The 27,943-nt window shown below is 44.9% G+C and overlaps 1 protein-coding gene across 8 annotated transcripts in view; it reads right to left on the reverse strand.

The window, feature by feature from the left end:
- Window positions 1-27,943, reverse strand: part of KCTD1 (potassium channel tetramerization domain containing 1) — a 187,520-nt gene that overhangs the window by 40,287 nt on the left and 119,290 nt on the right. Inside the window, exon 1 of one of the 8 annotated variants that reach the window (XM_073583704.1) lies at window positions 17,870-17,981. The exons of 2 other annotated variants lie outside the window; for them this stretch is intronic. Coding sequence is in view for 2 of the 6 variants with exons in the window: in XM_073583700.1 (XP_073439801.1) it covers window positions 13,949-13,990 (42 nt within the window). In the remaining 4 variants the exon portion in view is untranslated. Of the gene's footprint in view, window positions 1-12,467; window positions 12,602-12,933; window positions 13,184-13,948; window positions 14,092-15,296; window positions 15,397-17,869; window positions 17,982-27,943 lie in introns of those variants that run through there. 5 more of the 8 variants (XM_073583705.1, XM_073583700.1, XM_073583699.1 and 2 more) reach the window with 5 other exon arrangements.

A 27,943-nucleotide genomic window follows, 5' to 3' on the forward strand; every position in this document is an offset into this window, starting at 1 on the left:
GAAAGGTCTCTATTAAGAATGGGCAAATTCGGGAAGTAACATGGTGAAATGGATTAGATGCCCAGCTGTATTTTCAGAGGAGCTGGAAAAATGTTAATTTTCAATATGTTGGTGCTATGTGAAGTTTCTAATGCCTGTCTCAGCTAGAAATATGCAATACCAAATATGATAACCTAAATAGCCCTACTTAATGTGATTGGTTATTATTTTTTGCACACCACAAAGGGAAATGGGAGGAGTTGGTAGGGGAAAATGTTTTCTGGGGTGAGGAGAGGGAAGGGGGGGAAGATTTGGTCCGTAACATGTATGAACATTGGTTGCATCTCTTGTACTTGGATTGTATAAGGCTTGGATCATAGCAAAACTGTTCTGCTCTAAATTCCGACACTGATTTCAATAAAAAAGTTCCCTGATTTAAAAAGAAAAAAAAAAAAATAATAAATAATAATAATAATAATAATATATATATATATATATATGCGATACAAAATACACGGTGAATGAACGCAATTTGGCTTGTGGTTGTTTCTGTTTTATAATTGCTTTTTTTCCTCTTGGTTATACTGTTTTAGTTTTTGTTTTAACGGCTCACTCTCACTGTAAAAAATAAATAAATAAATATAAAAGTAGGAAGAGTATCATGTGAGTACAATGCGATTTTTCTCAACTATGATCGGTATGACATGAGTATGCAAGCAAATCCACATGCACTGCATATTTAACATCGTCTTTTACATACCGTGATCTCAAATTCAAAGAAGCTTTATTGGCAGGACTAAATACACATTAGTTTTGCCAAAGCAAGTGCACAAAAGGGAATAGGGATAGGGACTATAGAAGTCCATGACATAGGGAAGGTGGATGGGGGGATGGGGGCAGATCCAGGGTGGAGGATGTAAGAACAATGAATGGGGCAGATCTGGGGTGGGGGCTATAGAATTCTATGGCATAGGGAAGGTGGATGGGGCAGATCCAGGATGGGGGCTATAGAAGTCCATGGCATAGCGAAGGTGAATGGGGGGATGGGGCAGATCCAGGATGGGGCTAGAGAAGTCCATGGCATAGGGAAGGTGGATGGGGGCAGATCCAGGGTGGGGCTATAGAAGTCCATGGCATAGGGAAGGTGGATGGGGGGGATGGGGGCAGATCCAGGGTGGGGGGATGTAAGAACAATGAATGGGGCAGATCTGGGGTGGAGGCTATAGAATTCTATGGCATAGGGAAGGTGGATGGGGCAGATCCAGGATGGGGGCTATAGAAGTCCATGGCATAGCAAAGGTGAATGGGGGGATGGGGCAGATCCAGGATGGGGCTATAGAAGTCCATGGCATAGGGAAGGTGGATGGGGGGCAGATCCAGGGTGGGGGCTATAGAAGTCCATGGCATAGCGAAGGTGAATGGGGGGATGGGGCAGATCCAGGATGGGGCTATAGAAGTCCATGGCATAGGGAAGGTGGATGGGGGCAGATCCAGGGTGGGGCTATAGAATCCATGGCATAGGGAAGGTGGATGTGGGGATGGGGCAGATCCAGGGTGGGGCTATAGAATCCATGGCATAGGGAAGGTGGATGGGGGGGATGGGACAGATCCAGGGTGGGGGCCATAGAAGTCCATGGCATATCATAGTTCTCTTTCTCGCAGTCTATGACATTCGCTCACATATTGTGCTGCTATCTCCGCTGCTCTCTCTTCTTCCCTCAGCAGGATATATGTTTTCTCTTCCTCCTTCATGGTGATGAAATCTGGGAAGAGATGTGAGAGTCTCCTGAAGTGAGTGTCCCTCACTGCTGAGTATTTGGTGCAGTGTAGCAGGAAGTGGGTCTCATCCTCCAGGTCACAGTGTTGGCACAGTCTTTCCTCCCTGGGCTTGTAGCTCTGCCTGTGTCGGCCGGATTCGATGGCCAGACTGTAGGCACTGAGTCTACTGAAAGGGAAGCTGTCACAACCTTTTTTACTATTAAACTGGCCCCAATGTCATTAGTGGTGCACACTGCATCACTAACATGTTTATCTCAAGCAAAACATCCCAGTATTTATTGCAAAATATCACTTTTTATACTTGATGATTGCCCCACATATCTTGTTTCAGTCATAGGGGTGGGGATCTCTAGCTTTTTAGTCACGATCAGTCAACTGCCTTTATCAAGTTCTCCACGCCCATCACACTATAATTCTTTCCCTTTACTGCTCCCTACGTCACTGCAATCCCCAGTAAACAGCGCGCTTGCACAATGACGCTCAGCTTTCTGGGTATGCGCCCTGAATCTGAGTGTAAATACCAGATTCATATCCTACGTGCACATGCTCTGGAGCCACGGGGCTAGCAATGGGGGGGTGTGATCAACACTTCTCCATTATTAATCTCTGAACTTGATGTCAGCGGACATTACACAGCTGACATCAACCCATTATCCCGGTTACCAAAGAGCTGAGACTAAGCGCCAGAATTGGCGCATCTATTGGATGTGCCATTTCCTGGGCGGCTGAGGGCTGGTCTTGCTAGGCTGGGAAGGGGCCAATAGCCATAGACCTTCCCAGCCTATTAATATCAGTTGCAGCTGTCTGCTTAAACTTTTCTGGTTATGAAAAATAGGGGGGGGGGTGGTGTCTTTTTTAAGGTCCCCCTTTTTAATAAAAAATAAATGGATAATATGCTAGACTGGGGAGCTTCATGGTTATTGTCCGCTTACCAGACTGTTAAGACCAGCTCTCAGCTTTCCCTTAGCCAATTGTTGAAAATTAGGGGGACTCCATACCATTTTTTTTCTATTTATTAGCCAATTACATGTATAGTAAAGTACACACGCAAATCACTGATTATATATCTCACTGACATTTCTAAATATTCTATTCTGATGGTTCGGGCTGTGAATTTACTGTACTTGGCTGATGAAATGTCAGATTTCCTTTGAGATGTGTGTGTGAAAATAGGATGGCACATGCATGGTCGTGTGATTTCTCGCACACATTGGCAAGTCTCGTCCGATATATGTGGCCACTTGCATCATGCTGCGATTTTTTTCTCATCCAAAGTTAAGATGAGAAAAAAAAAATAAAAGAATAAAAATAATCGCAGAACAACACAGAATCATTGAACATTAGAATTTATCGGATTGCATTCTTCCGATTTATATGCCGCGAGTCCTAGCCATGAGTTTCTCTAGGATTTCATAAAAATGTTTAGATTGCACATTTAAAAAGCCTCATTAAAATCAATTCTTTAAAAAAAAAAAAAAAAAAAACACAAGACACCGAATCCATGGCAAATTTGACAAGTTCAAAACACATAAAAATGATGTATAAAGAAGATGTAAGGGGCTTGTCTATTGCGCTTCACAGGCAAAAAATGTTGTACTTCAGACAGAAGACTATTCACAAGTTGCTCCTTTTCTCTAAAGTTTGGTAAACCTGAAGTGTCCTTTAGCGTATGATTTTTTTTTTTTAATTTAAAGCCAAAAGAAAACGCTAGTATTTTCTGAAGCAAATATGTTGACAAAATGCTCAAAAAGATGACCAGGCGCCTTTTTGGCCTTCCCATTGATTTGCATTGTGAACTACTGCGCATTTCCTAACTGAAACCGCTAGAAGAAAGTACGTTACTTTTAAGCAGTTGATGTCTTTAAATGCCTGAACTGTTTAAGGCTACTTTCACGTTAGCTTTTTTTAGCGCAGTGCTTCGTGCGCAATAGGTGCGCAATAGAAACGCATCATGCGTTTTGCATGCGTTTTTTAGGCGCATGTGTTTTAACCAGTTTCTAACCATGTTAACTCTTAAAACGCATGCGTTTTGTAACACAGGCGTGCGCATCTCCATGCGCATGCCTGCGTTTCCATAGACTGTAATGCATTATTTTGTTGCATTCCGTGTGCAATTGTGTGCATGCTTTTTTTTACGCCGTTGGACGGACTCAAAAATTTTACAGGTTGCGTCTGATGCGCCTAGGCGCACACCTTTAAAAAAAAAACCGCATGCGCACAAAAATGCATACAAATGCGTGCAAACGCTAGACCATGCGCACGCCATTTTAAACATAGGTGCGCATGACGCATGGATGTGCAAAAAGACGCTAATGTGAAACCAGCCTAAAAGAAGTTCAGAAGTCCGAACATATGAACAACGATTTGTTTTCCCACACAAAATAGGGCCATTCTTTTGATCATTTTGTTAGTGCTTTTTCTGCTATTTTTTGCGGCACAAAAAGACACAGTTTGAACATAATCTAAGTTCCCACAATGGAAATATGTCAATAAAGCAGTATTTCACATTATCAACAAAGTAGAACTGTACACCGGTCACTGTCACACAGCAGCACCACCTTGGCAGATAAGAACTTGTAGAAAGCGGGAGACTCGCCTGACAGCGGATGACCTCCATGACAAACGATATAGGGATTGGTATGGAATTTTATAAAAACATCTACCAGAATTAAAAAGCCACAAGCTCATACATTTACTCAAAAGGAAAAACTAAAAAACTTTAAACAAAATAAAATCTGCAAGCATATCCAACCCTACAGTCAAACGTATACATCGGGAGTATTACCTACGAAGAAAGGCTCTAACCGCCATATAGTCATACAACAGTATATGTCAACATTCTAAAGGGGATGTCAAAGCATAAAAAGCATTGTCAACTACATTTTTCTATACAGCAAAAAAAAAAAAAAAAAAGTATATAGTATGCCCATGTACACTGCTCAAAAAAATAAAGAGAACACTTAAACAACAGAATATAACTCCAAGTAAATCAAACTTCTGTGAAATCAAACTGTCCACTTAGGAAGCAACACTGATTGACAATTTCACATGCTGGTGTGCAAATGGAATAGACAACAGATGGAAATTATTGGCAATTATCAAGACACCCTCAATAAAGGAGTGGTTCTGCAGGTGGGGACCACAGGCCACATCCCAGTACCAATGCTTTCTGGCTGATGTGTTGGTCACTTTTGAATGTTGGTTGTGCTTTCACAATCATGGTAGCATGAGATGTACTCTACAACCCACACAAGTGGCTCAGGTAGTGCAGCTCATCCAGGATGGCACATCAATGCGAGCTGTGGCAAGAAGGTTTGCTGTGTCTGTCAGCGTAGTGTCCAGAGACTGAAGGCGCTACCAGGAGACAGTCCAGTACACCAGGAGATGTGGAGGGGGCTGTAGGAGGGCAACAACCCAGCAGCAGGACCGCTACTTCAGCCTTTGTGCTCAGAAGAACAGCAGGAGTACTGCTAGAGCCCTGAAAAATGACCTCCAGCAGGCCACAAATGTGCATGTGTCTGCACAAACTGTTAGAAACCGACTCCATGAGGATGGTCTGAGTGCCCTAAGTCCACAGATGGGAGTTGTGCTCACATCCCAACACCATGCAGGACGCTTGGCATTTGCCACAGAACACCAGGATTGGCAAAGTCGCCACTGGCGCCCTGTGCTCTTCACAGATGAAAGCAGGTTCACACTGAGCACGTGACAGACGTGAGAGTCTGGAGACGCCGAGGAGAGCGATTTGCTGCCTGCAACATCCTTCAGCATGACTGGTTTGGCAGTGGGTCAGTAATGGTGTGGGGTGGCATTTCTTTAGAGGGCCGCACAGCCCTCCATGTGCTCGCCAGAGGTAGCCTGACTGCCATTATGTACCGAGATGAGATCTTCAGACCTCTTGTGAGACCATATGCTGGTGCGGTTAGCTCTGGGGTTTCTCCTAATGCAGGACAATGCCAGACCCTATGTGGCTGGAGTGTGTCAGCAGTTCCTGCAAGATGAAGGCATTGAAGCTATGGACTGGCCCGCCCGTTCCCCAGACCTGAATCCGATTGAGCACATCTGCGACATCGTGTCTCGCTCCATCCACCAATGTCACGTTGCACCAGAGACTGTCCAGGAGTTGGCGGATGCTTTAGTCCAGGTCTGGGAGGAGATCCCTCAGAAGACCATCCGCCGCCTCATCAGGAGCATGCCCAGGCGTTGTACAGTAGGGAGGTCATCCAGGCACGTGGAGGCCACACACACTATTGAGCATAATTTCCTTGTCTTGAGGCATTTCCACTGAAGTTGGATTAATCTGTAATTTTATTTTCTACTTTGATTTTGAGTATCATTCCAAATCCAGACCTTCATGGGATATTAGATCATTTTTATGATTTATTGTTCTCAACGTATTCCACTATGTAATGACTAAAGATTTGCAACTGGAATATTTCATTCAGTGATATCTAGGATGTGGTATTTTAGTGTTCCCTTAATTTTTTTGAGCAGTGTATAATAGCCCAATCATTTTTCTTTTTGTATTAGAACAAGTTTAAAAAAAAAAAAAAAAAATGCATTCGTGGACGCATTTTTAACGGCCTTTATTCTGCTTTTTTTTTTTTTTTAAATGAAAAAACAAAAAGAAAGATGTTCATTATTTCTGTTTTTTTTTCAGCTGCGGATGGGTTTTGAGTTTTTTTGCATTTAAGATTCCGCTTATTCAAAAATGTTGTGTGTGAAGACTACGTTACCCTTCCATTTTTCCTCTACATTCTCGCTATAGTTAATAAGTGAAATGTTCCCAATGAATATCCCTAGTGTGTGTGCTGGCATAGTTTTGGATGCTATGTGTCAGCATATTGAATACCAATAAAACTCTTGTTAAATGAAAAAAAAAAAACATTTGTTAAATATACACAGTATTATCAATATCAATTTCTCTTTCATATTTGGGCTGGTGACTTCTTTTAATCTAATATTTATTTATAGCATGTCTTTTGGGAGAACTGATATATCCTAATCTGCAGGAGTCAGCCAGAGGGGGCAACAATTAGGCTGTGTGCACACGCTGCGGATTCTGCTGCGGATCCGCAGTGGTTTTGGCCCTGCGGATCAGCAGCAGTTTTTGCTGCGGTGTACAGTACCGTTATAACCTATGAAAGACAAAAACAGCAGTGCACACAGTGCAGATTTTTCCGTGCGGATTTGCTTTGGTTTCAAAACCGCAGCATGTCACTTCTTTGTGCGGAATCCGCAGCGGTTCCACAACTTCTCCATTGTAGAGGTGTGAAACCGCAGGTCTTTTGACCTGCGGATTTTGCAAAATCCCCGCAGAAAAATCCGCAGCCTTAAAGGGATGTGAATGTCTCATAACTCCCATACTGCACAATGGTGAGACCCCAGTGTTCCCTTTTAGGCACCCCAAAGTGATGAATTTTGACCTACAGTAAACAGAAAAACAAACTCATCCCGAAAAGTATCTCCTGCATATCCAACACACATGCCTTTACCTAGAATATCCTTTTATTTTATGTTTATGATTCGGCCCTGCGCCATTTATGTCAAGTGTTCCACCCTGCCCTTAATGAGGCTCGCATCTTATGATTTCCAGGTAGGGCTGATGCACGGCATTATAAGCACATTACTGGGGTGAGGGCAGGTATGGGCACTCCTTGTAGAAAGAGTCTATAAATCACACCGCCCCATGCTTCCCGTAGCGCCCTACTGAGGTCAGTATGGTCAATAATGGCATACACAGCGCCAGTCTTAATGAATCAGGCCCGTGATGAAACACAATTACACTCGCTGTCTGCATAATATTATTCAGGGTGCCCCCTGTAATCCACAATTAAAGGTTGGGGAGAGGCAGGCGCTAGCGTAAGCCCAAATACTGAAGACCTGGCAGTGCTTCTGACTCTTTATCTGCAGTAAAAGGTTCTCCTGCCTTTAGTTTGTTATACCAGTAGCTACAGTGAACGGGTTCTATGGTCGTAGATAAGTAATGGCCTTCCATTTACATTTCTTCCCATAATCATCAGTGGAGGCTGTGCCAGGCAAATAATGGCAATAGGACGGCCGAGAGTTGGTACCCACACTGACCCGACATGGACACCTTTTATAAAAAAAAAAAAAAGTGCCCATATACATTACATTATTCTTGGGATAATGTGTGTAGAGCGGTCTAGACTCTACATTGACAAACAATGTTGGGGAGAAAAACAGGATCAGCCATGATGAATTTCAAAGTCCGGTCCTTCTCTTCTCACGTCAGGAAAATCTCTGCCATGGGTGTATGGCAGCAACTTACTCCCTTCAGGAGCCAATATGATTTCCCATACACATGCGCAGTTTGAGCTATAGCATTTGTAGAGCTGAAGAACAAATTAAAATTTAAAGCTGCGTTACCACAATAAAATTTTCCAAAGCCTCAGCAAATGATCTATGGTGACTACACTCCTGTATTTATTGTACATACACCAAATCGAGCATAGTGGTGACCATAGCCCCCAAAACTCAGCAATATAATGAAAATTGTAGGGCAATTTTGACAAATTTTATTGGACTAGATCTGGACAAGGTGCAGCAAGATATTGTGATAATGTGGGTATAGGGCATTGATTCTTCATATGTCGCATACAACATTAACATACTGCCCAGGACCATGAAGAAAGAAGCAGATCAGCGAATCCTACAGACTACAGGCAGTCCTCGTATAATCCAAACTGCATTCTTACAAGAAATGGGTTTCTGGCATAAACTATGTACACACGGAAAGCTCTTCTGTATTTGACGCTTACAACTGATGTGAACTCCATACTGCACAAAGGGCTTTCCAGGACAGCGCTGAGCATATGCCAAGCACAAACTCAGGAATACAGGGGCTATTCTGAGCACTGGAATAGCCACAAAGTAGCCCACTTCACTAATAAACTGCTAATTTACAATATTCACCCAAAACATTCTTTGTAACTAGATGTCACATATCTGCTGCATGATTTAGTAAGGCCACGTTCCCACATTCAGCCAAAACCAGGAGATAAATCCAGAAGTGGTGACGAGGTTCTATTATACTCTACCTCTCACTGTTCCACTCCTAATTTTGGCTTACAAATACTGAGGTAAAATACTGCCCGAATACTGACCATGTGAATGTGGCTTTAAGCTTGATTTACATGGTGGCCGTACACATAAGATATTTAGCAGGCTAATGGGCAACCATCCTGCAAAACATTAGAAAATTCCCTGCCGGCAACCAAGTGGGTTAAATCCATGTGGGGCAAATATTTGCCACTGTTCGGGGGATGTCTTATTTAGTACAATCCGCATTGCCAATAAATAAATAACCGATCACTGGTTGGTGGAAACATCTCGCTATCTATGGCTAGCTTACCAGGTGACACAGTGAGAGAGAGACTTTACCAGAACGTCACATGACTAGCCAGTCGTGTCATCCCCAGAGATGAAGCCATTACTATGGGAGGGAGAACTGTGGACTTGGTCTCAGGCACTTGATATTTGATTACTCTAGATCACTTTTTACTCCGTTTGGCTCTTACCCCTAAAAAATTCATTTTACACATCACTATTCATGCAGCTCTTCCCATACATTGTTTACTTTCCACTTGCATAGTGCATGCAATGGGGGGACTCATAAGTCTGCACTCACACAGAGGGACCACACACTTACCGATTTGGACCCGACAACCCCTTTAACCACACTTATTGACAGGGGTGAACTGATACTCTGCACATAACCAGAGACAGTGAGGAACAGTGGGGGTATCACTACACCCCTATCAGAGACTTTTCATTGTGTATTACTACACCTGATGGCAGATTTTTGCAATAGCATAAGTGGCGTCACCATGGGTGTGTGCTGACGCTTCTATTAGAAAGTTTTACTGTAGGTTTTAAAATTGTTATGAAGACTGATGAGTTATTCCGAATATATACACTTCATTTGGTCCAGCAGGACTTTTTTCCCATTGGTATTGGCTGAGCTTTTGGTGCGTTTTTGACGCTGGGCATTTTTACTACACAAAAACTCAGCGTCTTACAATTCCAGCAGAGTGGGTGGGATATATAGAAATCTCCTGCCCACTCTTGTCTTTGAAATCCGCATGAAGTCAATTTCTCTTGTGGCTGCGGTTTTCCCCATAGAATTGCAAGAGTGCATGAAATAAACACGGAAAAACAAAACACGCATTATCGCTGCAGAATTCCATTAGAAAAGCATATAACCAAACACATGACTATTAAAGCTTTGTCAAAGCCAAATACCAGGTAGCAGGACTGTGGAGGCGGTAAGCCAAACCACCGACTCCCGACATTTCCCTGACTTCCGACTCCAACTCCACAGCACCGGTCACTACTGAGCATGTGCCTAAAGTGCAGCACAGATTCATCTCTACTCCGACCCCACAGCACTGATCACTACTGAGCATGTGCATAAAGTGCAGCACAGATTCATCTCAACTACAACCCCACAGCACAGGTCACTACTGAGCATGTGCCTAAAGTGCAGCACAGATTCATCTCACCTCTGACCCCACAGCACTGGTCACTACTAAGCATGTGCATAAAGTGCAGTACAGATTCATCTCCTCTGACTCCACTGCACTGGTCACTACAGAACATGTACATAAAGAGAAGCACAGATTCATCTCTACTCCGACCCCACAGCACTGATCACTACTGAGCATGTGCATGAAGAGAAGCACAGATTCATCTCAACTACGACCCCACAGCACCGGTCACTACTGAGCATGTACATAAAGAGAAGCACAGATTCATCTCTACTCCGACCCCACAGCACTGGTCACTACTGAGCATGTGCCTAAAGTGCAGCACAGATTCAGCTCTACTCCGACCCCACAGCACTTGTCACTACTGAGCATGTGCATAAAGTGCAGCACAGATTCATCTCACCTCCGACCCCACAGCACCGGTCACTACCGAGCATGTGCATAGAGTGCAGCACAGATTCATCTCACCTCCGACTCCACAGCACTGGTCACTACTGAGCATGTACATAAAGTGCAGCATAGATTCATCTCCTCTGACTCCACAGCATTGGTCACTACTGAGCATGTACATAAAGAGAAGCAGATTCATCTCACCTCCGACCCCACAGCACTAGTCACTACTAAGCATGTGCATAAAGTGCAGCATAGATTCATCTCCTCTGACTCCACAGCATTGGTCACTACTGAGCATGTACATAAAGTGCAGTACAGATTCATCTCACCTCCGACCCCACAGCACCGGTCACTACTGAGCATGTGCAGAGAATGCAGCATAGATTCATCTCACCTCCAACCCCACAGCACTGGTCACTACTGAGCATGTGCATAAAGAGCAGCACAGATTCATCTCAACTAAGAGCCGAGATCCGCAGATCAGGAAGAGAACAGACATTTAAAGGACATTTCATAACTTTACCAAATGCTTAGTTCCTGCGCTGAACTACTGTACCCAATTTATTATATATTTTACAAGTTCATCCATTTAAGGCCAAGTTCAAACGGGGTATTTTTTAATGCCAATTTTCAGTAGCATTTGACAGTACCAGCCATGTCTATGAGATTTTTCATACACACAATTTTTTTTGTCACCAGTATTTGGTGCTTTGCTTGTTTTTTTTTTTCTATATAGAGCATGCCACTTCTTTCAGCATTTTTCAATCATTGAATTGAATGAAAAAAAAAACACCAAAACTTGCATTTTTTAAAAACATCTCAGGAAGGTGGAGGGCTAAAGAGTGCAAAGACTCCAAAGTGCCCCCCACCTGCCTGAGATGTTTTAAACATTTTTTTGGGGCCAATAAAGTTTGTACTTCATTCCGGTGAGTGCCACCTCCTTTCATTTCATTTGGATTATGCATCTTGCTCTGGTGTGCACCTGAAGGAAGAAGGTTTTATGCCTGTGGTATTTTTGATCAGCTGATGGTATTGGCTCCATGAATCACCAGTGGTGCTCGGCTTTCTCTATTTTCTGTGAAAACTTGCGTTTTTGCTGCAGCTTCTTTCCTGCCAACAACTCAGGTTTTGCTGCAGGAAAAAAAAAATGCAGCAAAAAACACCCAGCCTAAGGCTAGTTTCACACTAGCGTTTTGGAGCGCAGCGACGGCCTGCGCACGGCCGCCGATAAGCCCCGCCCCTGCCGCGCCCCGCCGGTAGCTCCGCCCACCGGCGCATGACGCTGCATGCGCCCTGCGTCACCTATCTTTATCACAGGGGGCGCAGGCCGTGCGCAGTATGCGTTTGGCGGCGCATGCGTCCTTTTGACGGTGCGCCGACCTGCGCCAAACGCAACCTGCTGCAGTTTGGTTGCATCGGCGCACCGTGAAAAAGGCGCATGCGCCGCCAAACGCATACTGCGCACGGCCTGCGCCCCCTGTGATAAAGATAGGGGACGCAGGGCGCATGCAGCGTCATGCGCCGGTGGGCGGAGCTACCGGCGGGGCGCGGCTTAGCGGCGGCCGTGCGCAGGCCGTTGCTGCGCTCCAAAACGCTAGTGTGAAACTAGCCTTATACTGACGGACTCCACAGCCCTGCCAGGAAGTATCAAAAGCAAAGCAGCTTTATTTAAAACATGACATAACAAAAACTGCAGCATTAGGTAATCAAGATAAAAACACATGTTAAAAAAACAAAAAAAAACCACAAGTAACCTAATTTGCCTATTAAATGTAGAAATGCTGCTACATGAAAAAAAAAATGTACCAAATCTTCATTGAGGGAGGGTAGCATCGTGCTCGCTTTTCAGTTTATCACCCACTGAGCAGAAACGAAGCTTCTATGCGAAGAGTTAAGCACATTACTGCTAGTTAGACATACAAGGACACCAATCTCTATAACAAGATGTTCAGTCCACATTCAGAAAACATTGGCCAATGATTTGCTATATTTTTTCAGGCTCAAGAAGTGCCTGAGGGAAGGAGCTTGACGTCAGAAGGAAGAGAACAACAACAACCACAGTCATTGACCTCTGATGTCAAATGAGGTGAACAGTAGACCTCAGTGCACCGTCACGTGCCCTGTGCGGTGCCAATGAGACGCCCGGGCTGAGGCACATCCAGGCCTGGCAGAGAAAGATGACACCCAAGGCATCCAGCAGCGCACAAACACCACACAATACAGCTCAGTCCGACACCGAACAACGTTAATAAATGACACAAGTCTGACTGACCAAAGTGTAAGCCGGGCTCCGGACATGGCCGAGCCCTCAGCAGAGCTATGGTGGCAACTACTAGCTGGGAGGATTGCTGGCCGCTCACCAAGCACAACCTAGAACCAGTTATTAGCTTATTACACAGGACTGAGCATGTCGCCTGCGATTTTACAAGCCCTGCCACTGCATAAAGCAATGCATCAAAGCTGTCCTCAGGATTCCCAAGCAGGTCATGTCTGAGGAGAAGTGTGCGGAAGTGCTGAGGAGTCATCCGAGGACACAGCCTATTAGTCTCACTAAGTGATTAAACTGGTTTATCTGTGTAGTGAGCAACCTGTGGATGTGTAGCTACATGTCCCGGATAGGAGCAGCTTCTCAGAAGCAATTACAATATTTAAAGGGAACAAGTCGGGAAAAGAAAAACTATATTTTCCTGCAGTTATAGTTGTAATCTGCAGATAAATATTGTTTTCAGGAGTCCTATTGATAGTGCGGCTGAATGGATAAAATGAAGTAATATTCTCCCTGCAGTCGCTTGCTTCAAGTCATCGGGGAGGAGCCGCGGACTGTGATCGCTCCCCCTTGGCTGACCGCCTGCTCTGCACTGTACATGCAACATGTGAGTGTGCAGAGCAGGCGGTCAGTCATGGAGCAATTGCAGACTGATCATATCCCCCAGCTGCAACCCGATGATTGGAAGCCAGCGACTGCAGGGAGAATATAACTTCATTTTCTTCCCACTGCCAAGTGTGGTGACAGTTTTCACACGTACCGGCGACATTTACACATGTAGGCCCAATTAACTGAATGGGCCTGTGCACGTCAGTGTGTTTCCCCAGACAGTGAAACCAGCCTCACAGACATCACCTCTGTCCCCATTGGGGCTCACAATTCTAAATTCCCTATCAGTATATCTTTGGAGTCTGAGAAGAAACCCATGCAAACACGGGGAGAACATCCAAACTCCTTGCAGATGTTGTCCTTGGTGGGATTTGCACCCAGGACCCCAACGCTGCAAGGCTGTAGTACTAACCACTGAGCATCTTCCGGCATTTCCAGTCAATCTCAAATCCATTCTGCCACTGGTAGAACATTTGTGACCTCTCGGATCACAGGGCGTCTTCTGCTTGGAGCAGCAGACACTATCTCACTGCAAGTCTATAGGACTCAGAATGAGGTCAAAAGCCTTGTCCTGCCAACTATAGACTTACAGAGACCTATGCGCCATACAGCATACATTGTGATCTGGAAGATAAGAAAATGTGCTTACTTGGTGCTGGAACGGACCACTGCTCAAAATAATGACCGGTGAGTATATTGCATCAGTCTTTGGGTGGTTTCACATTAGCGTTTCAGGCCGCAGCGTCGATCTACACACGGCCGCCGCTAAGCCCTGCCCCCTGCCGCGCTTCCTCCGGTAGCTCCGCCTAGGGGCGCATGACGCTGCATGCGACCTGCGTCTCCTATCTTTAGCACTTGGGAAGCAGGCCGTGCGCAGGTATGCATTTGGCGGCGCGTGCGTCCTTTTGACGGTGCGCAGAGCGCACCAAATTGCAACAGGTTGCGCTCGGCGCTGGTCGGCGCACCGTCAAAAGGACGCATGCGCCGCCAAATGCATACCTGCGCACGGCCTGCATCCCCAGTGCTAAAGATAGGGGACGCAGGTCGCATGCAGCATCATGCGCCCCTAGGCGGCGCTACCGGAGGAGACGTGGCAGGGGGCGGCGCTTAGCGGCGTCCGTGTGCAGGCCGACAATGCGGCCTGAAACGCTAATGTGAAACCACCCTTTACAAGTTATAGCTTAACAAAGGGAGAAATAAAGTTGAAAACAAAATCCCTGGAGTGCTCCTTTAAGGCCAGGATCCCACATCGCGTGAAAGTCGGTAGGAAGGTGCCCTAAAGACTGGGTGCCCACAATGCGTTTTGACGCTGCGTAACCTACAGTCCCAGCAAAATGGATGGAACTTTTAGAAATCTCATGCCCGTGGCTTATTTTCTATTTTGCTTAATGCAAAAAGTGACCTGCAATGTGTGTCTTAAATCTGCAATATTTCAATTTCTCAGACAGGTAAGCCGAGTCTTATGTGCAGATTTTCAACATAGCATTGCATTACAAGCGGAAAATCGGCAGGTCCAAAACAGGTGACTTTTTAGTTCATTTCCGACGCAAAAACACATGACTGGATCAATAAAGCTGCGTCAAAGCCAAATACCAGGAAATATAAAAAAATAAAGCCGCTTTATTTAAAACACCAGAAAGAGAAAAGAACCGTCGTGTCAAAAACGTAATAAAAATACATGTTAAAAAAAGCCCCACTCAAATGCAACTGAATCAAATTTCGTTTAATAGTTGCGGAAAATCTACAACAAAAAAACTCACCAAAAGCTCACTTGGCCACACAGTGGGTGAACACAAAGCCGGTGCTTGGTTTGAAGAGTCATTCTGTGCTGACAGACCCCATTCAAGTGCAGAATTGTGGCCTTTCTGCACAAAAGAAGGAAAAAAAACCTTCAAAAAACATAAGTGCTGTGTAAAATCTGCACCACAAACCCATCAAAAAAGAGAAAAAAAATGCATTAATAAACTTAAATAGAGAAGGTTACTACTGGATTTTTCTATACAGGCACCTGCAGAAAAAAGTGGAAAAAGCAGCAAAAAGAAAAAAGTGGAAAAAGCAGCATTTACACTACAAGAGAGGAAAGCAGGAGGTGAAATAATTGTTTTCTGTTACCGTATTTAGTTTATGCTCAGTGGGCACAATTCATTATGGCATTTGTGCCTTTTCTTTCTTTAATGTGTTTTTTTTTTACCTGTTTCTGCCTTATTCTTGCTTTTATTTGTGCATTTTCTATTTTATAGGTTCATCATTGTGGCGGGGATATTGGTCTTCAGATATTTTCTGCTGACTAATCAATTGTGATTTTTTTTTTTTTTTTTTTTTAAACGTTGCTACCTTTTTGTGCAAATAAGCTCCAGTCTCCCCTTGAAGCGATTTTGGCACAAAAAAAAAAAAAAAAGGCAACGAATTCCACAGGACAAGACAGAAAAAAGTGACTTAAATCGATCACAACACATCCCGCCGGAGAAGCCATGCACCTTCAAAGCAACAAAATCAAAATGACGAGCAAGGAGCATCCGACCCCAAAAATGATGATGGAAGATAAATAAATCTTAAGATAAAAAAAAGTGATAAAAAAAAAAACACAAAACTGAATTCCCTGTAAAATGTTATGTTCACACTGTATTTTTGAGTAGTTCTATAAACATGAACGTTTCAAGCAGAAAACGCTTCAGGGAAACGCTCCGGTTTTGTTTTTTGTAGGAACTTTTCTTTACCTGTAACGGTTTTGGAAGAGATTGGAGTTTTTTCCTAAAGGTTTTTATGCGGCATATTTGCATACTCAAAAAATGCAGCGTCTTACATTGAAGCAAAGTGAATAGGATGTATGGAATTCTCAGGCCCGCTCTTGCCTTTTCCTCTTGCTGCGGAAACTACGCATCAGCAGTGCGATTTTTGAAATCTGCAACTTGTTAACCTCTCTTGCGGTAAATGTTTTATTTCCAGTGTATCCTCATAGACCTAAATGAGGTGAGGAAAAACCTCAGATAAAAGACGCACATGCGGTTTTATTGAATTTCAGCAGCAATAAAAATGCAAATGATCCGCACGCGATCTATCAATAGTTTTCACAAACCTAGGTTTCCAAAACAAAGCAGTGTTACTTCACACGTGACGTACTGAAAATAGACAAAAGAAGTGTGAAAAAACACATATAATAAAAAACTGCACCCAAAAAACTAATGAGAAACTCAAGTACTCTAAATTAGCTAATTGGGGCAGAAATGGAGAAAATCTGGAACATCAAAAAGCGCAACAAATTTTAATGGTGGAATCCCAGCCTCGTGATCGGCTTCAGAGAAGAGAATAAAACCCGTCTCATAGGAACAGCAAAGTGGATTTCCTAAAGACATGAACTGGAAGAATTTTCCAAGCATTTTTGAGGAGGATTTTGGAGAGTATCCACCCCACATACATCTGCACAAAGCCTTAAGGTATGTGCACACGATGCCTTTTAGATGTGCGCGAACCCGCAGTTTGTTCAAGGGAACGTTGCTTCAACATATGCTGCCATCTTTTGGCCTGAAACGTCTGTGTCGATAGTTTAGCTTTTTTTTTTTTTAATTTGCATTGAATAAACTAGTGAAGCTGCCTGACGAAGGGTCGGCCTTCTAAAGGGCCTTTCTCACATAGCGATATTGCTAAAATGTCACCAATTTTGTGACGCAACAGCGATCTCGCCTGCCATCTCGCTTTGTGTGACACGTACCTGCGACCGCCCCCCCCCCCCGCGCTGGATATCGCCGATCGTGCTAGAATAGCCTGGGCCATTTTTTCGTTGTTGGCGTCCCGCTGGCCGGCATGCATCGCTGTGTTCGGCGCCAACTAGCGACATCGCAGAACTCATGGACGCAGGCAGAAGTTGTCAGAAACGCTGCGCTGTGACAGGTAACAGCGACCCTGTGACGGATCGCTGTATTGCTGCTATGTCGCTGCTGAGATCTGCCTGTGTGGCAGCTCACTAGCGATGCACCAGCGATCCTGACCGGGTCGTACCGTTGTCGGGATCGCTGGTGCATTGCTAAGTGTAACGGGGCCTTTACTGCCCGGCGGCTTTGGGAACCAGAGAAGCTAAAAGACTGAACGTCGGAGAAGCAAGTCATTGTTATATTACAGAACATTAATTCATTCTTATTAGCATTTATTTAGCGCATTTCCAGGCGGGTTACGTTGTTATTAATTTCTTTTTAAAACAACCTGCTGTTTATTATATTATTGCTTGCTGTTAACTATACATTCACTCTTTTAAAGCACCACTCTAGCGCTTTTTGTTTTTTTTTCATTGCACTGCTGGACTGGTGCTCTCAATGTAAGCCCCCTGTCTCATGCTCACCTTCCGGCGTTTCTCCTGCCGGCAGCTCCAGTGTTTTATGAAGCTGCGTGGAGGTCACTTCTCAATACAAGTCTATGACATTCTCGTGCTAGCTCTCACAGACTTGTATTGAGAGAGTTCGGTGCAGCTTCTGAGCTCCGGCCAGTCACAAGCTGCGCTCACGAGACGGAGCGGGCGGACCGGAGCCGCAACGAAAACCAGTGAAGACGCCGGAGGGTGAGTGTATGATCGGGGGCAGAGGGCTTACATTTAAACCGCCACTCCAGCACTGAAAATGGAAAAATGGAAACCAAGTGACCCGACCATTCTTCAGGAATTTTCTGCTTGAAAGCCACATCTTTTATAAACTAAAGTGGAAGTGAAGGCAAAATTTAAAAATGAAGTGTTTTGGAGCGTTTTTATGAGTTGTGTTTCCATCTAAGGGCTCACTCACACTGTAATATAACATGGCTGAGCGCTATACGATGTTTTATCAGATGGCACTCGGTCCAATGTTATACTATGGGGCAGTGTAGATCTGAAATTACTTTCTCATGCCGATTCGGGATGAGAAAACAATGGCAGCACGCTGCAAGTGCATCCGAGAAACGGATAACGCACACCCATACAAGTCTATGGGTGTGTGTGAAACATCGGACTGCACTCGAATGTCATCAGAGAGCAGTCCAATGAACGCTCATAGAAACAATGGAGAAATTAAGTTCTCCTTGTTCTCCCCACCTGTGCTGTGTATTTTCTCATGTGAGAGAATCAGATCACATTCAGATGAAACTCGGCTCAAACTCTGTGAGTGTCATTAGCATAACCTGCCCGATTCTCTCGCATGAGAGCATATACGCTAGTGTGAGTGTACCCTTAAAAAAATAAATAGCATTTAACCCATTGCTTACAGAAAACCTATCAGGTCCCCCGTGCCCCCAGAACCACCAGCAGTTGTGTCTGCTTATGTAAATACCCTGCCTAAGGGGTACTTCACACTAAGCGAGATCGCTGAAGAGTCACTGATTTTGTGACGCAACAGCGACTTCACCAGCGATCTCATTACGTGTGACACTTAGCAGCGACCGTCCCCCCCCCCCCCACCCTTGCTGGATATCGCTGATCGTGCTCGAATGTCCTGGGCTATTTTTTGATCGCTGGTGTCCCGCTGGCCAGCATGCATCGCTGTGGTTGACGCCGACGAGCGACCTCGTTAGCGACTCAGAAATCATGGACGCAGGCGGGAGTCGTCAGAATCGCTGCTGTGTGACACTAAGCGACGCACCAGCGATCACGCCGAGATCATTGCTGCGTCGTTGGGTAAATTTGACTGTTTGGCAGCTCACCAGCGATCATGTAGCGACGCACCAGCGATCCCTACCAGGTAGTATCGTTGTCGGGATCGCTAGTGCGTCGCTTAGTGTAACGGTACCCTAACAGTCCCTGGATTACAATACACACATAAACAGATCTTATGTCTGAAGTCCACTTATGATATGTAAATGAGGACTTTGACTAGTTGATGGGCCGTTAGTGTCTCCAGAATAGTCGGCCCATTAAGGCTAGTTTCACACAAACCTATGGCAGAGCTGAGTCCTTCCTACGTGAAGCTCCTGCCGCACCTCCTCCGCTCAGCTCCGCCTCCGTCGGCATGCGTACCCTATCTTTAGCATTGGGTACGCAGGCCATGCCGATGTATGCAGATGCCTCCACATGCATCATTTTAAAGGTGCAGCGACCTGCGCCGAACGCAACGTGCCTATGCACTGTGTACACAGAAAGCTGCCAATTATTGGAGTTGGTGGGGTTACACAGGCTCTGCATTCAGACAACTGCAGCAAGCAGCTCAATAAGTGATACATCACTGGAATTGGGGTGACAGATACACATATAAATCACTTAATAAAATGTTCAAAGAAAACACCAATAAAAAAACCCCACAAACTACAGTACGTCCAGAAACTCTTTAGAAAATGTGCAAAAAGGCCGTTTCAGGACAAAATCTGCCACGGGTTTTATTTGAAAATCGCAGTTTTTGCCCACCTGAAAAAAAAAGCGTGAACTTACTCTGAGGCCATGTGCACAATTTGCGGATTCTGCTGTGGATCCGCAGCAGATTTTGCTGCATTGTACAATACCTTTTTAATTCAATGGAAATTAAAAAACCCAGTGCACATGCTGCGGATTTGTTGCCGTTCTAAATCCACAGCATGTTAATTCTTTGCGCAGAATCTGCAGCGGTTTTACACCTGCTCCATTACCAGCAGAAAAAAAGAAGAGATGTGCTCCAGCGATGAAACAATCCACTGATGTATTAAAAACCGTTTTTTATTTGCTTTTTAAAAACATGAAAAAACAATGTTGGTAACACAAGAGGCAGAAATATGACCAACGCGTTTCAGCAATTAAGCCTTAAACTTGGTATACACATACACACGCGTGAGCGTGACGTCATCTCAGGTCCTTCGCACAAAGCATTGCTGGGACAGGAAGATGCCGGCAGCGTCGCTAAGGGACGGGGGCCGTCGGAAGGTGAGAATAACCATATTTTTATTTTTTTAACATTCTATCTTTTACTTTTGATGCTGCATGGGCAGCATCAATAGTAAAAAAATTGGTCACACGTGTCAAGCACTATGCTTGACGAGTGTGACCAACCTGTCAATCACATTTCCAAGCGTTGCTTGGAGTGCGCAAGCAGAAAAACGCTTGTTTTTCGCAGGAAAAACGCATGTGAATTTGCATGCGTTTTACCAGCGGCAGGAGTTGCGGAAATGCTGCGGCCATTTCCGCAGCATTTCTACATGTGTGCACATAGCCTCAAAAGCAACAAGTTTTCTAGTGGAATCCGCTTCATGAATTGTTTGTTTGGAGAGTTTTTGAAGGAGATTGTTGTTTCCTGAAACAGTTTTTGAGAGGTTTTTCACGCATTTTTGCATAGGCTTTTTACCTAAAGCGTTTATTTTTGCCAGACTTTTGATTGGACAGCGCCTAGTCTGGAGAAGATACTTTCAGTTAAGTGACATGCACTCTTTTTTTTTTTTTCCCATCAGGCAGTTTTTAAAACCCTGAAGTGCAATAAAACGCCAAAAAGACTGAATACATGACTAGCAAAGTGGTTTTACAGAAGGAATATAAAGGAACAGTCTTTCAATTTATTTTTTTTAAGCGATTTTTCAAGAGTCTCTGGAGTGGACCTGCACCAAATGACTCCTCGAAAATCTCCGTTACATTGTGTATGTGAATCCTGTACATTGGTTGTAGCTTAGACAAATTCAGGTAAAAACATGGATGACAACGTTTTCTAAACTGTTTTAACCACGTCATCTGCGGACACCAGCTCGATGGGACAAACAAAAGGTAAACTATTCTCTTTCATTTCCGGCGTCGGCAGCACTTCTATTCATTAACTTTTTTGAGGTCTAATATCTGTAACAAATGGGTAACATGTAAACCACATTAATTCTACAACCCTCTGGAAAAAGGACTGTACCTCCAATTAATGATTGAACTTTCAGACTATCAGGAGGATGGGAAGCGGCAGAAGTCATGTGAATGAATTAGGAAAAATAAAAGCTCTGGCACCGAGTATATAAAGTGGGTTCGGAAAGTATTCAGATCCCTTTAAATTTTTCACTCTGTTTCATTGCATGCAGCCATTTGGAAAATTCGAAAAACGTTCATTTTTTCTCATTAATGTACACTCTGCACCCCATCTTGACTGAAAAAAAGTAGTAATGGAGAAATTTTTGCAAATTTATTAAAAAAGAAAAACAGAAATATCACATGGACATAAGTATTCAGACCCTTTGCTCAGACACTCATTTAAGTCACATGCTGTCCATTTCCTTGTGATCCTCGAGATGGTTCTACTCCTTCATTGGAGTCCAGCTGTGTTTAATTAAACTGATAGGACTTGATTTGTAAAGGCACACACCTGTCTATATAAGATCTCACAGCTCACAGTGCATGTCAGAGCAAATGAGAATCATGAGGTCAAAGGAACTGGCCAAGGAGCTCAGAGACAATTGTGGCAAGGCACAGATCTGGCCAAGGTTACAAAAGAATTTCTGCAGTACTCAAGGTTCCTAAGAACACAGTGGCCTCCATAATCCTTAAATGGAAGAAGTTTGGGACCACCAGAAGTCTTCCTAGACCTGGCTGTCCAGCCAAACTGAGCAATCATGGGAGAAGAGCCTTAGTGAGAGAAGTAAAAAAGAACCACAAGATCACTGTGGCTGAGCTCCACAGATGTAGTAGGGAGATGGGGGAAAGTTCCACAAAGTCATCTATCTCTGCAGCCCTCCACCAGTCAGGCCTTTATGACAGAGTGGCCCTAAGGAAGCCTCTCCTCAGTGCAAGACATATAAAAGCCCGCTTAGAGTTTGCTAAAAAACACATGAAGGACTTCCAGACTATGAGAAATAAGATTCTCTGGTCTGATGAAATGAAGATAGAACTTTTTGGTGATAATTCTAAGCGGTATGTGTGGAGAAAAACAGGCACTGCTCCTCACCTGCCCAATACAATCCTAAAAGTGAAACATGGTGGTGGCAACATCAGCTGCAGGGACAGGACGACTGGTTGCAAATGAAGGAAACATGAATGCGGCCAAGTACAGAGATATCCTAGATGAAAACCTCTTCCAGAGTTCTCTGGACCTCAGACTTGGCTGAAGGTTCACCTTCCAACAACACAATGACCCTAAGCACACAGCTAAAATAACAAAGGAGTGGCTTTAGAACAACTCTGTGACCATTCTGGAATGGCCCAGCCGCAGCCCTGACCTAAACCTAATTGAGCATCTCTGGAGAGACCTGAAAATGGCTGTCCACCAACGTTCACCATCCAACCTGATGGAACTGGAGAGGATCTGCAAGGAAGAATGGCAGAGGATTCCCAAATCCAAGTGTGAAAAACTTGTTGCATCATTCCCAAGAAGACTCATGGCTGTACTAGCTCAAAAGGGAGCTTCTACTGAATACTGAGCAAAGGGTCTGAATACTTATGACCATGTGATATTTCAGTTTTCAGTAGTCAGTGAGGCTGTGCGGAGTCCCTGGCTGACATGAGGTGAACTGATGAGCGTGGGAAAAAGTTCAGAAACTTTCCCACGCTCATTAGTTCATCTCTGGGTCAGCCGGTGAGGCTGCGCAGAGATAAATTAATTCATTCTGCAGTGGTTTACATTTGGGTCGGTCGCATTAGCACTGGTCCCCGTTGTAAACTAGTTAACCCCTTGTTATGGATTGCAGTGGGAAACCTAACTGAACGGCGGAGAGGTATGTATATTGTTGGTTTTTTTTTTGTTTTTTTTTCCAGGACAAGGGATTCTTTTGGATTAGCAGATTAATAAATGTGGTCAAAACTTTGTGTGATTATTTCATTAAAAGAATTTTTAATTAATGTGTTTTTTTAACCCTTTACTATTCTAGGGTTAATAATGGATAGGTGTCTTATTGACACCTCTCCATTATTAACTCGGCTTAATGTCACCTTTCAATAGCAAGGTGACATTAACCCATTTGCCACCATTAAAAATGCAATGGGAATAGAGCGGCTAAGTGCCAGAAAAGGTGCATCTTATAGATGCGCCTTTTTTGGGGTGGCTGGGGGCAGATTTTTTTTCACCGGGGAGGGGGGGGGCAAAAACAATGGTCCCTCTCTAGGCTATTAATATCTGCCCTCACTCACTGGCTTTCCCTCTCTGGGGGAGAAATTACCACGGGAGCCCACAGAATTTTTTCCAACGAATTAACCCCTTAATTTAACACCTACATGTCCCAAATTTTACACACATATCCTAATCTAATTACTAGTCAAAGACATATAAAATACAAAATGAAATGGTTTACTGTATGTAAACCATGTGTCATTTCATGTCAGGTTTTGTATTTATTTTACAGAAGCTGGCAATTAATTTAGCGGCTATTATGCTATGTAGAACTCTATGAAATATAAATCTAATATATAAAGCTCAAGTGTGTGTGTATGTATGTATGTGTGTATATATATATATACTAGCTGAAGAGCCTGGCGCTGCCCTGGCATAGTAACTAACTGTGGTTAGTTATAGCAAATTTTAATTATCCTCCATCCCATAGTCCCGTGCCCATATAACCATCATACATATCCTCCATCCCATAGTCGAGTGCCCATATACCTATCACACATCCTCCATCACATAGTCCCATTCCCATATACCCATCATACATATTCTCCATCCCATAGTCCCATGCCCATATACCCATCATACATATTCTCCATCCCATAGTCCCATGCCCATATACCCATCATACATATTCGCCATCCCACAATCAAGTGCCCATATACCCATCACACATCCTTCATCTCATTAGTCCCATGCCCATATACCCATCATACATATCCTCCATCCCATAGTCCCGTGCCCATATACCCAACATAGATATCCGCCATCCCATAGTCCCGTGCCCATATACCCGTCATACATATCCTCCATCCCATAGTCCAGTGCCCATATACCCATCACACATCCTCCATCCCATAGTCCCGTGCCAATATACCCATCATACATATCCTAGATCCCATAGTCCAGTGCCCATATACCCATCACACATCCTCAATCCCATAGTCAACCATTATGACATCATAATGAGCGGCGGGGCTTGCAACCTATGATGACATCAGCGTCGCCATGGCAACCATTGTTACGTCATAATGAGGGGCGGGGCTTGAGACACACCTTTTCCCCATTATGTAGATAGGGGCAAAATTGTTTGGTGAATTGGAACGCGCGGGGTCCAGACGTGTGACTGTGCCAAATTTTGTGGCTGTAGCTGCGACGGTGTGGATGCCAATCCTGGACATACATACATACACACACACACATTGAGCTTTATATATTAGATGTTGAGCTTTTATATGTGGATATTGGAGAGGATTCTTCTCCAAAATCCTCAGAAAACCCTCAGTTTCCTTGAACAAGCTCTCTATTAATTTCAATGGGAAAACACCTATACAAAGTATGTTCATACTGGATTTTTTTCTACTTGAAAAATTCACATCCACAATCCTCATAAAAAGCAGGTTTTTAAGAGTTTCCTGGTGTCCTAGCACATGTTTGTACTTTACTTTTTCCCCACTTCTACTAATGGTCACATTTGCAACTTTACAAACCGAAGTCCCTAAGAAATTAACATGGCTATTTCCCCACGCTAAAAATATGGCAGAAGCAGCACCGTGTGTACAGTACCATATGCATGTTTAACCTCAGAGATCAATAGAAAGCGGTCACACCAGCGCCATGATTTCCGGTCATTACAAAGCCATTTGTTCAAACAGATCACACTGAATCCTGATAGATCCCCCTTGACCTCGGGGTCTGCAAGTTTCCTTCAGGCTTTCTGAATTTTTAACCGAAATTTAGCACTAGATAACGCTACTCTGGCTAACAAAAGTATCAGAAAAAGTCCAGTGTGAACAGGACCCATACATGGCTCCCAGCAATGAAATCCCAGTGTTTTGCTGGTTCAACCGGAAAGTGGTACCCCTGACCCTTTATTCTAATGCACCATGAACTACAGCAGGTTCTTGATCTCGGTGAGGCTGTCACTATCTGTGCGCAGTATGTGGGCAGCTATACCCCCCTCATTGTGGCTGGTAATATGGGGGGGCACATTGTGTGGACAGTTATACCCTCTCAGTGTGGCAGGTACTTTGTGGGCACAATGTCAGGACAGTTATACCCCCTCAGTGTGGCCAGTAATATGTGGGGACAGTGGGTAGACAGCTGTACCCCCTCAGTGTGGCCAGTAATATGTGGGGACAGTGTGTGGACAGCTGTACTCCCTCAGTGTGGCCAGTAATATGTGGGGACAGTGGGTGGACAGCTATAGCCCCTCAGTATGGCAGGTACTTTGTGGGCATGTGTGGACAGCTATACCCCCTCAGTGTGGCCAGTAATATGAGGGGACAGTGGGTGGTTAGCTATACCCCCTCAGTATGGCAGGTACTTTGTGGGCATATTGTGAGGACTGCTGTACCCCCTCAGTGTGGCCAGTAATATGTGGGGACAGTGGGTAGACAGCTGTACCCCCTCAGTGTGGCCAGTAATATGAGGGAACAGTGGGTGGTTAGCTATACCCCCTCAGTATGGCAGGTACTTTGTGGGCATATTGTGAGGACTGCTGTACCCCCTCAGTGTGGCCAGTAATATGTGGGGACAGTGGGTAGACAGCTGTACCCCCTCAGTATGGCAGGTACTTTGTGGGCATATTGTGAGGACTGCTGTACCCCCTCAGTGTGGCCAGTAATATGAGGGAACAGTGGGTGGTTAGCTATACCCCCTCAGTATGGCAGGTACTTTGTGGGCATATTGTGAGGACTGCTGTACCCCCTCAGTGTGGCCAGTAATATGTGGGGACAGTGGGTAGACAGCTGTACCCCCTCAGTGTGGCCAGTAATATGTGGGGACAGTGGGTGGTTAGCTATACCCCCTCAGTATGGCAGGTACTTTGTGGGCATATTGTGAGGACTGCTGTACCCCCTCAGTGTGGCCAGTAATATGTGGGGACAGTGGGTAGACAGCTGTACCCCCTCAGTGTGGCCAGTAATATGTGGGGACAGTGGGTGGACAGCTATACCCCCTCAGTATGGCAGGTACTTTGTGGGCATATTGTGAGGACTGCTGTACCCCATCAGTGTGGCCAGTAATATGTGGGGACAGTGTGTAGACAGCTGTACCCCCTCAATGTGGCCAGTAATATGTGGGGACAGTGTGTAGACAGCTGTACCCCCTCAGTGTGGCCAGTAATATGTGGGGACAGTGTGGGGACAGCTGTACCCCCTCAGTGTGGCCAGTAATATGTGGGGCCTGTGAATATCTATAATCCCTCAGTGTGACTGCTATGAGGGCACAGTGTGTGAGTAGTTATACCCCGTCAGTGTGCAGGTACTGTGTAGGCACAGTGTGAGGACAGGTACTGTGTAGGCACAGTGTGAGGACAGGTACTGTGTGGGCACAGTGTGAGGACAGGTACTGTGTGGGCACAGTGTGAGGACAGGTACTGTGTGGGCACAGTGTGAGGACAGGTACTGTGTGGGCACAGTGTGAGGACAGGTACTGTGTGGGCACAGTGTGAGGACAGATACTATGTGGGCACAGTGTGAAGACAGGTACTGTGTGGGCTCAGTGTGAGGACAGATACTATGTGGGCACAGTGTGAGGCCAGATACTATGTGGGCACAGTGTGAGGACAGATACTATGTGGGCACAGTGTGAGGACAGGTACTGTGTGGGCACAGTGTGAGGACAGATACTGTGTGGGCACAGTGTGAAGACAGGTACTGTGTGGGCACAGTGTGAAGACAGGTACTGTGTGGGCACAGTGTGAAGACAGGTACTGTGTGGGCACAGTGAGAGGACAGGTACTGTGCAGGCACAGTGTGAGGACAGATACGGTACTATGTGGGCACAGTGTGAGGACAGATGCTATGTGGGCACAGTGTGAGGACAGGTACTGTGCAGGCACAGTGTGAGGACAGATACGGTACTATGTGGGCACAGTGTGAGGACAGGTACTGTGTGGGCACAGTGTGAGGACAGATACTGTGTGGGCACAGTGTGAGGACAGATACTATGTGGGCACAGTGTGAAGACAGGTACTGTGTGGGCACAGTGTGAGGACAGGTACTATGTGGGCACAGTGTGAAGACAGGTACTATGTGGGCACAGTGTGAGGACAGGTACTATGTGGGCACAGTGTGAGGACAGGTACTATGTGGGCACAGTGTGAGGACAGGTACTATGTGGGCACAGTGTGAAGAAAGGTACTATGTGAGGAACGGTACTATGTGGGCACATGTACTGTGTTGGCACCATATGAGGACACAAACTATGTGGGTACAGTGAGGACAGGTACTATGTGGGCACACTGTGACGACAGATACTATGTGGGCACAGCGCGAGGACAGGTACTATGTGAGGACAGGTACCATGTGGGCACAGCGCGAGGACAGGTACCATGTGGGCACAGTGTGTGGGCAGTTATGCCCCTTCCCCAGTGTAGCCGGTACCCGTGCCCCTGCTTACATTCCACTATAAATGAGCCAGTC

This window comes from Dendrobates tinctorius, unplaced genomic scaffold (assembly GCF_039654945.1).
Source record: "Dendrobates tinctorius isolate UK_male_01 unplaced genomic scaffold, ASM3965494v1 ptg000081l, whole genome shotgun sequence".
In the NCBI taxonomy this organism is placed as follows: Eukaryota; Metazoa; Chordata; class Amphibia; order Anura; family Dendrobatidae; genus Dendrobates; species Dendrobates tinctorius.